The sequence below is a fragment of the Bos indicus genome, chromosome 17 (assembly GCF_029378745.1).
Source record: "Bos indicus isolate NIAB-ARS_2022 breed Sahiwal x Tharparkar chromosome 17, NIAB-ARS_B.indTharparkar_mat_pri_1.0, whole genome shotgun sequence".
Classification (NCBI taxonomy): Eukaryota; Metazoa; Chordata; class Mammalia; order Artiodactyla; family Bovidae; genus Bos; species Bos indicus.
In genome coordinates, this window is record NC_091776.1 from 63,094,131 (window position 1) to 63,112,136 (window position 18,006).

The 18,006-nt window shown below is 40.3% G+C and overlaps 1 protein-coding gene across 3 annotated transcripts in view; it reads right to left on the minus strand.

Annotated features, from left to right (window-relative positions):
• The window catches only part of SPPL3 (signal peptide peptidase like 3), a 94,171-nt gene that overhangs the window by 14,805 nt on the left and 61,360 nt on the right, over nt 1-18,006 (minus strand). For all 3 annotated transcript variants that reach the window (XM_019977666.2, XM_019977667.2, XM_019977665.2), the window contains 2 exons: nt 15,846-15,923; nt 427-515 (listed from right to left, as the gene is read on the minus strand). In XM_019977666.2, the coding sequence (XP_019833225.1) occupies nt 427-515; nt 15,846-15,923 (167 nt within the window). The remainder of the gene's footprint in view (nt 1-426; nt 516-15,845; nt 15,924-18,006) is intronic.

The following is an 18,006-nucleotide window of genomic DNA, read 5'->3' on the forward strand; positions in this document are numbered from 1 at the left end:
GTTTCTTCAAAGCAAACATCCTTTAAAATCTGAAGTACCAGAGGAGATACAACAGTTCTACAAGTACTACAAGTAGCTATCTTTACGAGTCACTAAATGAATTTACGATCAACACCTACAAAATTATCAATCTCACCAAAGGACCTAAATGAAGCTACAAGCAGACAGATACCCATCTATCTTGCTTGTCTTTAAGAATATAAAGAATCTTGGCTGCAAGCTTTGAGGCACAGTTAAAAGGAATTCACAAGAAATCTGTAGCTCAGATTCAGAACATAAAACTTTAACAAACTATACCATACAGATTCAACTGTATTATTATACCAACTGTAATCCTTAAACCTAGTAAATTATCAATTGGGGTTATAGAAAGAATCAAATTAAGACCACTACATGTAGACAGTTAATTGTCAAAAAATGCCTTACTATTATTCGTGCTGTTGCCATTGAAAGACCCAGAAGAACTGTTACTGTCTTTCTCTTTATCTTGGTTTTCAAAGTCCATATTAAGGGACCTGTGGGGAAAATTGTATAGGTAAGTTTTAGTTTCAAGAAAGAAGTAGATCAGCAAAGTCAGTAATGAGACATAGTTTTAAATGTTAAAGCACTAGGGAAGAAAGGAGGATTTCTTTTGAACAGCTCTGCAAAGTTCTCCATGCTAGTTCAAGAGTTTTCCTGACAGCATAAAAAAGCATTCCACTGTGGCTGGATATTCCAGCCATATCTCTGCACATCTTTAATTACTTCCGTATGAGAAATACCTAGAAGGAGAAATACTGGGTCAAAAGACAAGCACAATTTTGAAACTTTTACATACCACACAACTGCTTCCAAAAAGGGTGGACCAATTTACTCTCAGAGCATTGCATGAGAGTGAGAGTCAATTCCTAGGCAGGTGGATAAGAAGTCTGGGGTCCCCGAGGAGGAGAAAGGGGTCTGGGGCTCTTGAGGAGGAGACAGGGGTCTGGAGTTCTCAAGGAGGAGAAAAGGACAAACATTTTTTTTCCTTTAAGCCCAGAGCTGATGATTGCACAACAAAACAACTCATCTTGCTCAAGGATGTATGTTTTCCCTTAAATTCTGCACCAATGACTATGTAACAACAACATATCTTGCTCAAGAATTTGTTTCTCCTTAACAAGAACCTTCTGACTCATCTTGTTATTTTAAAACTTGTACACTGTGAGAGTGGGTTTGGTAAGACCTTTCTATTGTCAGTTCTAATCTTGTTAACTTAAGATGTATGTTGTAGGAGTAGGTCTGGTAGAAAGTATGTAAGGCCTTGCTAAGACTACGGACAGGGCACTCTCCGTCCCCCTTCTGAGGTCTGTGTCAGAAGATTTCTCTGTCCCTTTTTCACTTTAATAAAACTCTGCTACACAAAAGGTCTTGAATGATCAAGCCTAGTCCCTGGTCCCAAAGCTAAATCTTCTTTGGAGATCACAAATTCAACATCGTACACCATCAGCTATCAAGAGCACTTGTTTCTCTTCACCAAATCAGCTCTCCCTCAACAGCAACATGTATTGAGTTACTGCTGTATCCAAGAGTGTTTTAGGTACTGGAGAGAAACAAGTGGAGAGAAAAAAAGGCTCTCATGGATTTTATATTTGAGGACCAGGGAGACTGACAATAAACAAGAAAAATTAAATATTGTATGTGGTATGTTAATGGTAACAGCTAAGGAAAAAGGCAGGAAATGGAGAGGGTAGATATGAAACTTTAAATGGGGCATGCAGGGCTCATCGGTACTATTTCTGAGTCAAGACCTGAAGAAAGTAGACACATTCAATCTGGGGGACTAAAAATGCTGTGCATGTCCTAATTTGGAATCCTTTAACCACTAAACAATTTTATGTACTCACCTTGATCATTTCTTTCTCTTTGAACCGTTCAAGTCCTTAGCTCATTTCTACTGCCGCCTTCATTTAAAGTGTCTGTGTGTCCAAAACAACTTCCTGTGATGGTGGAAATGCCCTGTAGCCTGCACTGACCTACTTGGTAGACATGAGCCCATTAACACTTGAAACGTGCGAGTGCAACTGAAGGACTGAATTCTGCATTCCATTTCATTTTAATTCATCTAAATTTAAATAATTTGAGAGCTAAAACGAGAAAACTTGGGACAAAACCTTTGTGACCTTGAATTTGGCAGTGGATTCTTACCTATGACACCAAAAAACACAACTAAATAATTGATAAATTGGACTTCAACAAAATTAAAAACCTTGTGAGCACCAAGGAACACTTTCAAAAAAAAAAGAGACAACCGCAAAAGATGGGATAAAATATGTGCTCTCATGTATCTGAGAACGTTTAGAATATAGAAAGAACTCCTCCAATTCAATAATAGAGAACCCAAATAAAAAGTGGGCAGTGAATAATCTCTCACCAAAGAAGACAAGCAAATGGCCAGTGAGAACATGAAAAGTTCTTTAACAACACTAGTCATCAGGGAAATATAAGTCCAAATCACAATGAGGTACCACTAATACCAATTAGGAGGGCTGTGAGCAAAGCGTCGGATAACCACCAAGGGTCAGCAAGCCTGTGAGGCATCACACACTGCAGGCGGGGCTGCCAACTGCTGCAGCCTTTGCGGAAAACGCTGGGGCGTTTTCAGTTTCTTTAGTGAGTGCAGGCCGCTCAGGCTACCTGTTTCTCTTGAGTGACCTTGGGCATGGATTGTGATTTACAGATACATCAAAAAATTTACCCATTTCATCTAAGTCATCAAATTTATTGGCATAAAGTTGTTTACGGTCACCCGTTATTAGCCTTTTAATATCTGTGCACTCGAGTAGTATCACCTCTTGTCCCTGATATGAAGTCTGTGTCTTCTTTTTATCCCAAGGGTAGTCTGGCTAGAGGGGTACCAACTTTACTGATTTTTTTTTTAATCAGCTTTTAGTTTCAGCCGTTTTTCTCCACAGAGAAAATCTATTTGATTTACTTTGGCTTTGATCTTTATTCTTTCCTTCTGTCTACTGAATACAGTTTCATTTGCTCCATTTTCCTGGTTTAGTCAGAAATGGTAAAAGGTTTAAATCAATGATAACTTTTTCTTTATTCTAATCCAGGTATGTGGAGCTACAGTTCCCTTTGCTTTCGCAGCAGTCCATAAATGTGGTATGTTTTCAACTTTAATTCATAGTATTTTCCAATTCCTTCTTGATGTCTTGGTTGATACATGGAAGAGTGTTGCTTTTTGTTTCCAAACATCTGGGGATTCTCCAGAGCTTTCTCTGCTCAATCCAGTTGTGATTTGTTAGGAACCAAATGTTTGGGTCCCGGACAAGATTCATCTGTGGAAGCCCTAACCCTCAATGTGGTGGATGGTGTTGGGTGATGGTGCCTTTGGGAGGTAATTTTCCTAAGGTCTTGAGGGTGGGGCCCTCCCAATAGAAGTGTATCCTTCTAACAGATCTCTCTCTCCCCTTCTCTCCTTGTTTCCCTCTCTCCCTTCCAGAGCAAGCATACGCCCAAGAAAGACCATGCACATGAGCGCCTTGTAAGAAGGTGTCCATCTGCAAGCCAGGGAGACATAGCTCACCAGAACCCAACTGTGGTGGCACTCTGACCTTGGATTTCCTTTTTTTTTTTTTTGACCTTGGATTTCCATCCTCCAGAACTATGAGAAAAATTTCTGTTGTTTAAGTTACCCAGTCTGTGGTATTTTGTTATGGCAACCCCAGCTGACTAACAGAGATCAGCGTTCATACTTTGTATGCCTTGAATCCTTTTACTGAGACTTTTTTTTAATGTCCCCAAATACATCCTATCCTGGTACATATTTCACATATACTTGAGGAACATGTGTATTATTACACTGCTGAAGTGTTCAATAAATGCCAGCTTGACCTGGTTGAGAACATTACTTAAGCGACTATAACCTTACTGATTTTCTGCTTTGTTCTTTCGATTATTAAGAGAGAGGTACTGGAATCTTTATCTACATCTGTGCATTTGTTTTATTCTTCCTTGAAGTTGTATCAGCTTTTGCTTCATGTATTTTGAAAATCTCCTGTTAGATGCATAAACATTAGGGATTATTATGTCTTGTTGCTTAACTGACCCCTTTTATCATTATGAAAGAAGGGTTTCTGTCTGTGGTAATATTACCTGCTCTCAAAGTTGCTTTGTCTGACATCAGTATAGCCACTCCAGCTTTCTTTTGATGAGTGTAAGTTTTATCTTTTCCCAACCTTTTACCCTAAATCCTTTTTCTGGCTTTATTGTGTACTTTCTGTAAGTATCATGTAATTGGATCTTACTTTTTTATGCACTCTACTGACACTTGTCTTCTAATTGGGGTTTTTAGGCCAATTTCATTTAATGTGATTTTTGTTATGATTAGGTTGGAGACTATGTTTTTTGTTGTTGCTCCCCTGTACCTGCCTTCTTTTGGATTAACACAGTAATTTTTAATGACTCTGTTTTATTTCCTTTGTTGTCTTATTAGCTATAACTCTTTGCTCTTTTATTTTAGTGGCTGTTGTAAAGTTTATAGTGTACATCTTTAACAACACAAGGTATACGGCAGCAGTTCACTTATATAAAACCTGACAACAGTTTACGTTTATTTCCCTCTCAACCCTTGTACGATTATTACCGTGCCTTTTATTTTTACATGTCATACTATGAACTCCATGTTATATTATTACTTTTGTTTATATAATCCATTATCTTTTATAAGCAATTTTAAATAAGGGGAAAAAAATCTTTTGTATTTATCACTGTAGTCAATTTTTCTTTTTTTTTTGGCCTTGCCCTGTCAAACATTATCATTGGTCACTATCACACAAAACAGAAGTCTGGCTAAATGAGGCTGTGAGGATCCATATATTTGCTCAAACATGAAGATACATGTATTCCAGCTTTCTAAAACAAGATCCATGGACCTAGGTTTAACAGGTCCCAGGCTACTGTGACTGAGGTCCAGTAATGGTTACCCACCCTGCACAGCTGTCATTTCACAAATTAATCTTCATTCAATAGTACGCCAAGGATATATTTCCACATCAATACATACAACTCCTTTACTTAAAAAAAAAAAATAGGGACTTCCTGGTGGCACAGTGGATAAGAATCCACCTGCCAATGCAGGAGACACGAATTCAATCCCTGGACCGGGAAGGTCCCACATGCCAAGGAGCAACTAAGCCCGTGCGCCACAACTACTGAGCCAGCGCTCTAGAGCCCAGGAGCTGCAACTACCGAGCCCATGCACCCTAGAACCTGTGCGCCAAGGAAAAGCCACTGTAACGAGAAGCCGGCGCACAGCAATGAACAGTAGCCCCTGCTTGCTGCAACGAGAGAAAGCCCTTGTAAAGCAATGAAGACCCAGCACAGGCAAAAATAATTCTATTTAAAAAAGCCAAAATATTTCTCCTTGAGTTAACTTGATCTGATACCATTTTTGGCTCAATTCCTGCCTTACTAGGGACAAGCAGTAAGAAAAGCAACCTTTTACAGGTGGATGATACAGTTTTGATCTTGAACTGGGTGGGGTATAACCAACAACTGAATCTGCCAGATAAAATAGTGTCAGAAAGAATGACAACTGATCAACATTCTTCAAATTTAAGCTGATATACAAGTACAAATCCCACTGTGCATTTTTGGGTCACTTTGATATATTGGGTTAGCCAAAAAGTTCATCTGGGTTTTCCCATAACATCTTATGGAAAAACTCTAACAAATTTTTTGCCAACCCAATAGTTTGATTCAATTACTACATCAGGAAGTAGTTTAACATTCTCTGAGTGCTTTACTAAGGTTTTATTGGGATGGAGGTGGAGATCTAGTGATACTTGCTCTAAATGTTTTTTCAGGCTAAAACTGATTCAGCTATAAAGAATAGAACTTAAGGAAGTCAACTTTTAGTATCTGTAGGTACCAGACTGAATTACAGGGCATTTTCTGGGAAAGTCCTGGGCCCATAAGAACTTCCACTGCTTGCTCGGGAGAAGGGGAAATGTGGGCTTATAGTTAGGCTGTTTTAGGTTCCTAGGTTGTGATAAAAATGCAAATGTGCCGTGAGAACTGTTAAGACAAAGAGGCCTATATTCAGCCAGCCATACAGTACATGTCTGGACCACTGTCCACGTTTATCAAGAGATCAATATTCAGAAATAATCAGCTGAAGAACTAATAACGCATTGATTTCTCTAGATATTATAAAATGTAACGTTAGATCACAGTAAGCTAGCAATCTAGACCACAACTTTCTGCTACTGGTTTTGTCTCCTCAATTTTGGCAAAACTGCTTTTGCTGAAATCTAATTTCATGAAACGCCACCAGGTTATATTGAAGAGTACTATAATTCAGTCAACAATCAATGTCTGTTATGAAATGCTATGCAATACAACATTGCATCCTCTTTCTGAGGGTCTTTGGGATAAACCTATGTCTGATCTTAAAAGCAAGAGTAACTGCAATTCACCTACACAATTTGGTTTTTTTATTCAGGACATTGTAAAGTTTTCAATTTCTTTCATTCTTCTGCAAGTTGGCTGCTAGAAAGCTTACTGCGTATCTGTGGACCACCAGGAGGGGTGTTGGCCACTATGGTATGTATTTTTAGACTTATTTTTGGCTCTACTTTGTCTCCACCCATACCTTTTCTTTGGCCCCATTCTAATTTACCTTATCTCATCACAGCTTGTAAAACTTAATGGTCTGAAATACTTTTGAACAGGGCAGAGTGAAAATAAACAATTGACAATTGCAGGAAGCAAAAGGGAGCTGAGAACACATTTACTGAAAAGTTATGCTTGTTCACCTGTTTGAATTCTGATAATGGAATACAATTATGAATACTGGAGAAGAAAGGCAAAATGGAATTTTTTATTTTAGTATTTTAAGACTACCATGTTTTTTGATCATTCTAATATTGGAAGGAAGTTCCATGAAAGGGAGCATTCACTTGGTCAAGGTAAACACTATATGGTGGAACTTTGCTGTAAGCTAAATGTGTGTTCCTAGAAAAATTATACAGTGGTTTCTATAAAGGGAACCTTGAAAAAGGAACTGATGAGGCTCATATATATCAAGGAACTTGTCCATATGCATTACAATGTACATAACCATTCCCCACACTATCCGATGAATTCAGATTTCTATAAATGTTTTCTTAAGATAGGACAGGATATGAGATGGCGAAAGTGAAAGGTTGTTGTTGAATCATGCGAATACACCGGGATTCTTGGCCCCCAGAGGAGAAGAATTCAATCCGGGGCCAGAGACGAGGCTTGATCGCTCAGAGCTTTTGTGTAATAAAGTTTTATTAAAGTATAAAGGAGATAGAGAAAGCTTCTGACATAGGCATCAGAAGGGGGTAGAAAGAGTACCCGCTTGCTAGTGTTAACAATGAAGTTATATACTCTCCAGTGAATCCAAAGAATGTCTGGAGGTTGTAAAGACCTCATCAGACCTACTCCCATAATTTACATTTTAAGATAACAGAATTAGCCAGAAGGTTTAATCCAAAGACTGTCCTTAATCCAGAGACTGTCCTCAGGCAGGATACATTATTGTTATATAATCCTAAGGAATGTGGAGAAAGAAAAAAAGTTTGTCCTTTCTTCCTCCTTGAGAATTCCAGACCCCTCTCTCCTTGGGGACCCCTAGACCCCCTATCAACCTGCCTAGGAACTGACTCTCTCAAAAGAACAATTCAAAAGATAAACACATCACACATTAGTGTGTGATAAATACATCATGACATGTGTTTAGTCACTCAGTTGTGTCCAACTCTTTGCAACCCCATGGACTGCAGCACGCCAGGCTACCCTGTCCATCACTAATTCCCAGAGCTTACTCAAACTCATGTCCATTGAGTTGGTGATGCCATCCAACCATCTCATCCTCTGTCATCCCCTTCTCCCACCTTCAATGTTTCCCAGCATCAGGATCTTTTCAAATTAGTCAGTTCTTCGCATCAGGTGGCCAATGTATTAGAGCTTCAGCTTCAGTATCAGTCCTTCCAATGAATATTAAGGACTGATTTCCTTTAGGATTGACTGGTTTGATCTCTTTGCAGTCCAAGGGACTCTCCAGAGTCTTCTCTAACACCATAGTTCAAAAGCATCAATTCTTCGGCGCTCGGCTTTCTTTTTATAGTCCAAGTGTCACATCCATACACAACTACTGGAAAAACCACAGCCTTGACTAGACGGACCTTTGTTGGCAAAGTAATGTCTCTGCTTTTTAACATGCTGTCTATGATCATAACTTTTCTTCCAAGGAGCAAGCGTTTTTTAATTTCATGGCTGCAGTCACCATCTGCAGTGATTTTGGAGCCCCCCAAAATAAAGTCTGCCACTGTTTCCACTGTTTCCTCATCTATTTGCCATGAAGTGATGAGACTGGATGCCATGATCTTAGTTTTCTGAATGTTTAGCTTTAAGCCAACTTTTTCACTCTCTTTCACTCAAGAGGCTCTTTAGTTCTTCTTCGCTTTCTGCCATAAGGGTAGTGTCATCTGCATATCTGAGGTTTATTGATATTTCTCCCAGCAATCTTGATTCCTGCTTGTGCTTCTTCCAGCCCAGCATTTTGCATGATGTACTCTGCCTATGAGTTAAATAAGCAGGCTGACAATATCCAACCTTGACTTACGACTTTCCCTATTTGGAACCAGTCTGTTGTTCCATGTCCAGTTCTAACTGTTGCTTCTCACCTGCATACAGATTTCACAGGACGCAGGTCAGGTGGTCTGGAATTCCCATCTCTTTAAGAATTTTCCAGTTTGTTGTGATCCACACAGTCAAATGCTTTGACAGTCAATAAAGCAGGTGTTTCTCTGGAATTCTCTCACGTTTTCTGTGATCCAATGGATGTTGGTAATTTGATCTCTGGTTCCTCTGCCTTTTCTAAATCCAGCCTCAACATCTGAAAGTTAACAGTTCACGTACTGTTGAAGCCTGGCTTGGAGAATTTTGAGCATTACTTTGCTAGCGTGTGAGATGAATGCAGTTGTGTGGTAGTTTGAGCGTTCTTTGGCATTGTCTTTCTTTGGGATTGGAATGAAAACTGACCTTTTCCAGTCCTGTGGCTGCTGCTCAGTTTCCCAAATTTGCTGGCATATTGAGTGCAGGACTTTCACAGTATCATCTTTTAGGATTCGAAATAGCTCAGCTGGAATTCTATCACCTCCACTAGCTTTGTTCGTAGCGATGCTTCCTAAGGCCTGCTTGACTTTGGGACTCCAGGATGTCTGGGTCTAGGTGGGTGATCACACCATCGAGATTATTTGGGTCATTAAGATCTTTTTATGTATAGCTCTTCTGTGTATTCTTACCACCTCTTCTTGATAGCAGATCAAGGATATTAGAAATAAATGATATTTCTGTCCTTTATTGTGCCCATCTTTGCATGAAATATTCCCTTGGTATCTCTAATTTTCTTGAAGAGATCATTAGTCTTTCCCATTCTATTGTTTTCCTCTATTTCTTTGCACTGATCACTGAAGAAGGCTTTCTTATCTCTCCTTGCTATTCTTTGGATCTCTGCATTCAAATGGGTATATCATTCCTTTCCTTTGTCTTTTGCTTCTCTCCTCTTCTCAGCTATTTGTAAGGCCTCCTCAGACAACCATTTTGCCTTTTTGCATTTCTTTTTCTGGGGATGGTCTTGACCCCTGCGTCCTGTACAATGTCACGAACCCCTGTCTATAGTTCTTCAGGCACTCTATCACATCTAATCCCTTGAATCTGTTTGTCATTTCCACTATATAATCGTAAGGGATTTGATTTAGGTCATACCTGAATGGTCTAGTGGTTTTCCCTACTTTCTTCAATTTAAGTCTGAATTCTGCAATAAGGAGTTCATGATCTGAGCCACAGTCAGCTCCCAGTCTTGTTTTTGTTGACTGAATAGAGCTTCTCCATCTTTGGCTGCAAAGAATATAATCAATCTGATTTTGGTGTTGACCATCTGGTGATGTCCATGTGTAGAGTCTTCTCTTGTGTTGTTGGAAAAGGGTGTTTGCTATGACCAGTGAGTTCTAAAATTCTGTTAGCCTTTGCCCTGCTTCATTTTGTACTCCCAAGGCCAAACTTGCTTGTTACTCCAAGTATCTCTTGACTTCCTCCTTTTGCATTCCAGTCCCCTATAATGAAAGGGATATCTTTTTTGGGTGTTAGTTCCAGAAGGTCTTGTAAATCTTCATAGAACTGTTCAACTTCAGCTTCTTCAGCATTAATGGTTGGGGCATAGACTTGGATTACTGTGATACTGAATGGTTTGCCTTGGAAATGAACAAAGATCATTCTGTCATTTTTGAGATTGTACCCAAGTACTGCATTTTGGACTCTTCTGTTGACTATGATGGCTACTCCATTTCTTCTAAGGGATTCTTGCCCACAGTAGTAGATATAATGGTCATCTGAGTTAAATTCACCCATTCCAGTCCATTTTAGTTCGTTGATTCCTCAAATGTTGATGTTCACTCTTGCCATCTCCTGTTTGACCACTTCCAATTTGCCTTGATTCATGGACCTAACATTCCAGGTTCCTATGCAATATTGCTCTTTATAGCATCGGACTTTACTTCCATCACCAGTCACACCCACAGCTGGGTGTTGTTTTTGCTTTGGCTCCCTCTCTTCATTCTTTCTGGAGTTATTTCTCCACTGATCTCCAGTAGCATAATTGGGCACCTATGACCTGGGGAGTTCATCTTTCAGTGTCCTATCTTTTTGCCTTTTCATAATGTTCATGGGGTTTTCAAGGCAAGAATACTGAAGGGGTTTGCCATTCCCCTCTCCAGTGGACCATGTTTTGTCAGAACTCTGCACCATGACCTGTCCACCTTGGGTGGCCCTACACAGCATAGCTCAGGGTGAGTTGGTTTGTGAACCATAATAAGACTTATTTTGGTTAACCTGGTCTAACTTTACAGTTACCTGCATTTGGTATAAAGGTCAAAAGAATCATATAAAGTACATTCCTTATCATCTCTGCACTGTCTTCCTAGAGTAGGTTTGGGTATAAGCAAATAAACTACCCTCAAAATTAAAGAAAGCACAGGGAGGTGCTTGCCTTAAAAAAAGAGAGTAGTTACTCTATAAAAGTTCCATTGTTCCTTTATATAGTAACTTTACATAAAGAGATACATCTGTATTATATTTATGTATTACCTTTTTATCAATTATAAAGTATATCTTCCTTTTGATTTCCTTTTAGACCTACTTCAAACCTGCTGTTCTTTTTTTTGTCTGTGATTCCTGTGGGGACAGAACTCAAGTATCTTCACAGTAATAAGCTGCCTAAAAAATTCTAAACCATCTCACACTGTGTTCCTGGGTCCCTATGCCCATCTGAGTGGTCCCTTTCACCTTCCCTGCCCCTCCATTAATGTTTTCCTGTTGGTTTGCCAAAGGCTGGGGGGAAATACTTATTACATGAGTAATTATGCTATTTTCTCCCCCTGAGCAGCTGGAAAGATTAGGGTGATCAGGTGTCATCTTTAAGTAACACAGGAAGTCCAGCAAGCAGAGCTCAGCCAAGGCATGGCAAACGTAACGGCTCTTAGATTGAGGATTTGTTTGGGGCTTTAAAATCTAGTTTTATTTGCCACAGTTCTCCCCTCTGTACTTAGAAATGTGAAAGCCTGGGGGAAAATAACCAGTACAGTGCACAAACCTTTCATCCTGCGTTTTATGATCTTCTCTCAATAAAATGTATTATTTAAATGAGCAAATAATGTATTTTTTATGGTCCTAAATCAGAGGAGGTAAGAACATTTGGCTGGGCATCGGGAGAGACAATAGGGATAGGGCTAATCAAATTCAAGAGGCATTTCTCGTGCAAGTCCTATATGGAAGGCAACATGAAAGCGGAGGCCAAGGGAGGAGAAATCTGCAGGAAGTAGTGGTGATAAAACCACCAAGGCTCAGCAAGGATGAAGACTGAGAAGAAATGTTTTTGACTTAGCAAAAAAAGGAGACTCTGAGAACTTCAGGAGAGCTTCAATAGAATTGTAAAAGGTTAAAAACATATCAATGAGTGGGTCCATAAAGTGCCACCAGCAATGAAGGGCCAACAATGTGCAATAACGGAAAGAGTTTATCCAGTGTGCAGGTCACCTCAATGAGGCTAGAGTACAGGGCTCCCATCCTAAGCCTACCGAACAGCCTTCCCCAGATGATTCTTATGGTTGGAGAATCCTATGGAAGAAAAACAAAAAAATCACAAAAAGGGGTTTTTAAGAAACTTCTCATTTCTTCTGACTTTACTGTCAGATCAATTTATTTGCTTCACAATTGAAATGTTATTGTTCTCAATAGCCAGCAGCAGTAGAGTACTGCCTGAGTTTAAATCCCAGCTTCATCACTTATTACTTGGGCGAGCTACGTAACATTTCTGGGCCCTAGTTTCCTCACTTATAAAATGGGAATAACAGTATCTATTCTGTTGAATTGATACAAAGATTAAATGAGAGTTTAGGTAAAGCATTTACCACTGTAGGTGGAACATAAATGCTCAGTAAAACATTAGCTATTTTCTTCATCAGGTTTCTTTAATAAAGTCAACATCTAACCAAAAAAAATTCTAGTAGCCAGTGACAATCATACATCTCTAGACAACCCCCTCAGAGTAACAAATGGAAGTCACTCACAACGTCTGAGAAGCATCTAAACTGGTAGCAACAGCAGAAGCGAGACAGCAAGATAGACTAGTCAGCACCATTTAGCACCCCAGGGGACCCAGAAGAACTATACAAAAAGATCTGCATGACGCAGATAACCACGACTGTGCGATCACTCACCTAGAGTCAGACACCCTGGAGTCCGAAGTCAAGCGGGCCTTAGGAAGCATCACTATGAACAAAGTTAGTGGAGGTGATGGAATTCCAGCTGAGTTATTTCAAATCCTAAAGGATGTGAAAGTGCTACTCACTATGCCAGCAAATTTGGAAAACTCAGCAGTGGCCACAGGACTGAAAAAGGTCAATTTTCATTCCAATCCCAAAGAAAGGCAATGCCAAGAATGTTCAAACTACTGCACAATGGCACTCATTTCACACGCTAGCAAAGTAACACTCAAAATTCTCCAAGCTAGGCTTCAACAGTACATGAACTGAGAACTTTCAGATGTTCAAGCTGGATTTAGAAAAGGTAGAGGAACCATAGATCCACTGGATCATAGAAAAAGCAAGAGAATTCCAGAAAAACATCTACTTCTGCTTCACTGAGTATTCTAAAGCCTTTGATTGTGTGGATCACATCAAACAGTGGAAAATTCTTAGAGAGATGGGAATACCAGACCACCTGACCTGCCTCCTCAGAAACCTATAATGCAGGTCAAGAAGCAACAGTGAGACCTGGACATGAACAATGGACTGGCTCCAAATTGGGAAAGGAGTACATCAAGGCTACATACTGTCACCCTGCCTGTATAACTTATATACAGAGTACATCATGCGAAATGCTGGGCTGGATGATTCCACAAGCTGGAATCAAGATTGCCAGGAGACATATGAATATGATATACAGATGACACCACCCTAGCGGCAGAAAGCGAAGAACTAAAGAGCCTCTTGATCAAAGTGAAAGAGAATGAAAAAGTTGGCTTAAAGCTCAACATTCAAAAAACTAAGATCATGGCATCCAGTTCCATCACTTCGTGGCAAATAGATGGGGAAATAATGGAAACAGTGACAGACTTTATTTTCTTGGGCTCCAAAATTACTGCACATGGTGACTGCAGCCATGAAATTAAAAGATGCTTGCTCCTTGGAAGAAAAGCTATGACCAACCTAGACAGCATCTTAAAAAGCAGAGGTATTACTTTGCCAACAACGGTCCATCTAGTCAAGACTATGGTTTTTCCAGTAGTCATGTATGGACATGAGAGTTGGGCCATAAGAAAGGCTGAGTGCTGAAGAACTGATGCTTTCGAACTGTGGTGTTGGAGAAGAATCTGGAGAGTCCCTTGGACTGCGAGGAGATCAAACCAGTCCATTTTAAAGAAATCAGTCCTGAATATTCATTAGAAGGACTGACGCTGAAACTGAGGCTCCAGTACTTTGGCCGCCTGACGTGAAGAACTGACTCACTGGAAAAGACCCTGATGCTGGGAAAGATCGAAGACGGGAGGACAAGGGGAAGACAGAGGATGAGATGGTTGGATGGCATCACTGACTCAACAGACATGAGTTTAAGCAAGCTCCAGGAGATGGGGAAGGACAGGGAAGCCTGGCATGCTGAAGTCCATGAGGTTGCGGAGTCGGACATGACTGACTGACTGAACAACGGTACCAGCTGGCTGTGCCCTAATGAATTCCCTGTATTTTCATCAAGCAATCCATGTCCAAATAAGTAATCGGTCAGTTCTTCATTCAGCTATGCCTTGTTTACATTAAGGCAAGAACCCAGGAAGTCACTCTAGCAGCTTTACTCACTGGCCACTGCCAGTTTTGCTTCTGCTGCCGTGAAAAGGACTGTCTTGGCTGCATTGGGTCATCACCCCCATCACCACCCGAGCTCCGCCTCCTGCCAGGTCAGTGGCAGTGCAAAACGGGCTGTGAACCGTGCGTGTGAATGATCTGGGTTGCACGCTTCTTATGAGAATCATCCAGAAACCACCCTCAGCCCCCTCGCTCTGCCAAAGTCTGTGGGAAAACTGTCCTCTATGAAACTGGCCCCTGGTGCCAAAAAGGCTAGGGACACTGGATTTAAACTATAAAAATGTACACAGTATGTAAGTACATGCCAAATAAAACGTCATTTGAACTAACGAAAGGAGTTTCAGAGTTGTGAGTCTGAAGTTTTGGTTTTTTTTTTAATTGTAAAAACTTCTGAAATGTTATTATATACTCAAAAAGAAAAAACCAAAAATTTGTCTATACAAAAAATATAGGATTATGCTGATGAGGTTCTAAGCTGCTCTGGCTTGACTGATGCTTCCTAAGGGTGGCTAGGAACCTAGGGTTCTCAGCAGAAGTCTCAATGAGTAAAACATTTATCAACTGATACTGGAATTATCAACAGTATTTTACTTGTTCTACTCAATGCTGAGATAAAGCCTGGAAGTATGTAATTTTACCAAATACTCATTAAAATCCAAACATAGTACTGGGTAATTCAAAATCCTTAAGCTTGTTTATTTCCTTTAACACTGCTGCTCCCTTTCAAGTTCTCAATTTAAAATTTTCCAGGCAGCTTTCATTTTTAAATTTATCCACCATAAAACTATCAGTTATACAACCACTAAGATTTCTCTAAAGTAAGAATAGTGAAAAGAAGGGAGTTGAGTATCTAGCTTCCTTATCTTTGTATTTCTATGGCTGTCTGCTAGGATGGGAACTTCAAGAAGATCCAGTCTCAGCATTCCTAAGGTTAGCAGAGAGAATACTTGGTCAATGCAACCGTGCACAATTCTCCTAATAGTAGCCTGAACCTTATAAAATTACATGCGTATGTCAAAAAAGTTGACTATCTACTGGCAATATCATATATGGTCCACATAGGTCAATGCATTTTTTTTTTTAATTAAGAAGAACATTCTGTCCCTTTGAGACACTGCAGAATCACTGTCAAGGACTCTCTCCTTAACTCTCTCAATAAGTATACTTAATGTGAATCATTTTTCCCCCAGAACCAGAATTTAAGCGATTAGTTTTCACTTATTTGCATTAAAATGCCAAAGACATAAGCAAAACCAAGAAGTGTTTTAACAGCCAACCAAAGAATAAATATCAGAATTATCCTGTTCAACTCAATTCCTGTCAAAGTCATGTTTCTCTTCAAAGAAGCAATAAATTCTGGTCCCAACACCCAGAACAATGTGTCTTCCACCTCCAACAGAAATCAATCCCATTTTGAGAGCATCTTACCTGAAACTACCATAGACTATAAGTAGAATGGAAATCAGAAAAGTAGACACTTGACTGGAATCCACCAGGGAATAGGCCCTAGAGAAACAAGAGGGAAAAAAATTTAATCACATGGCAGCAAACTCATGGAGTTTACAGTCTAATGGAGTTCTATAAACTCCACTAAGTTTTATTTTTATCTAAGAAGGAAAAAAAGTATAAATTGGCACGAACAAATATTAATTGAAACACAGATCTGGTACAGATTCACAGTTTTCATTAGTTGGCCTCCACTGGGTGTTCAATGGTATCAATGCAAAACCCGTCTCAGTAATAATACACACACGTGCTTCCACTCCCAAGTACCAAAATATCTGCCAACTCTGTACTTGTGAATTATCAGTAGTATCTTAGTGATTTTACTCAGTAATAAAGTAAAGCCATGTCTCTCCTGGATTCTAGTTTCGTTTTTTTTTTTAAACTGTCTATTGGTTCTCTTCATGTGGATATCCCACAGAAGGTTCTTGAAAGTCAACAGGTTGAAAACTACAGTCATTGCTCTTCCCTTCATACCTGACCCTCTCAGGGCATATCATGATTCCTTTGGCATTCTTGACACCCTCTTCCCTTCCTTTCCATATTATGATGACAGTCAGAAAGTCCCACAACTTCCACTTCCCCAAATAACCTCCCCTTCACGGATCACAGCCTTGTGACAAAGGGGCTTGTGTAACTCAGTGAAGCTAAGAGCCATGCTATGCAGGGCCACCCAAGATGGACGGGTCATAGTAAAGAGTACCGACAAAACGTGGTCCACTGGAGGAGGGAATGGCAACCCACTCCACAGTATTCTTGCCAAGAGAACTCCAAAATTATATGAAAAGGCAAAAAGATATGACACCAGAAGATGAGCCCCCCAGGTCGGAAGGTGTCCAATATACTACTGGGAAGAGCAGAAGGTAATTACTAATAGCTCCAGAAAGAATGAAGCAGCTGGGCCAAAACGCAAACGATGCTCAGTTGTGCATGTGTCTGGTGGTGAAAGTAAAGTCCAGTGCTGCAAAGAACACTATTGCCTAGGACATGAATTTGAGCAAACTCCAGGAGACAATGAAGGACAGGGAAGCCTGGCATGCTGTAGTCCATGGTGTCACAAAGAGTTGGACACAACTTAGCAAGTGAATAACAAAAACCAATACCCTATTTCTCTTAACTTTACTGCCAATTCCTTAGCTCCCTTCTATGGCTTGACTATCAGAAGTAAAAAAAAAAATTTGGGGGCACACCGTGTGGCATGCAGGATCTTAGTTCCCTGACCAGGAGTCAAAGCTGGACGCCCTGCAGTAAAAGCTCGGGGTCCTAACCACTGGACTGCCAGGCAAGTCCCAGTGTTTTCAAGTCTGTCTTCTGAAATTCACCCTTCCGAGTGAATCCTTAGGGATTTTCCCAGAACAAATTTTTCCTCTTTTCATTCATCAAATATTTAATGATGATTCTGTGCCTGGCACTCTGCCAGCCCCCAGGGATGGAATAAAAAATGAGGTTGTCTTGGTCCTGTCTCTTAATGTCTTCCTAAAGGAATTTAAAAATTAAAGTTTGGGCTAAAGGAATGAAAACGAAAAGCTAATATAAGCAAGTGAATGTAACTGCTGAAAATGTTATAAAGGGGAGGAAGACAAGTACAGGATACCCTGAGATGTGTAACAGGTGGAGCCTACTGAACTGGGGGTGGGGGGCTTCCTTAGGGTGGTAGATGAATGAGAGAGACACAAGACTCAATAAAACAGGATTTGGTGACTGTTCAGGAGAGAGGACCCCAGGTTTCTGCTAAGCAGCTGGTAGATGGCCGTACCATCTGGCAAAAAAGGCAACAACCACAGAAGGAGCAGAGTCGAAGTTCCCAATGTGCCGAGGAGCAGCTGGCTCCCTGGGTCCAGAGTTCAGAAGCAGCTCTACGCTAAGGACACAGACCGGGAGCTCACGACCCTCCACATGGAAACTGAAGCCACGGGTTGCATGAGAGGAGGACCCAGTATGAAAGCCCGAAAAGCCAGAAATCTAAAGATCAGGAAGAAGACCCAGGATAGCAAGGTGAAGTGTTTGCAAAGAGGCAGCAGGATCAGATGAGATGGTGCCTGAACCTAAAACTGTTCTACCCCTGACCGCAGCTGACCAGTTATTT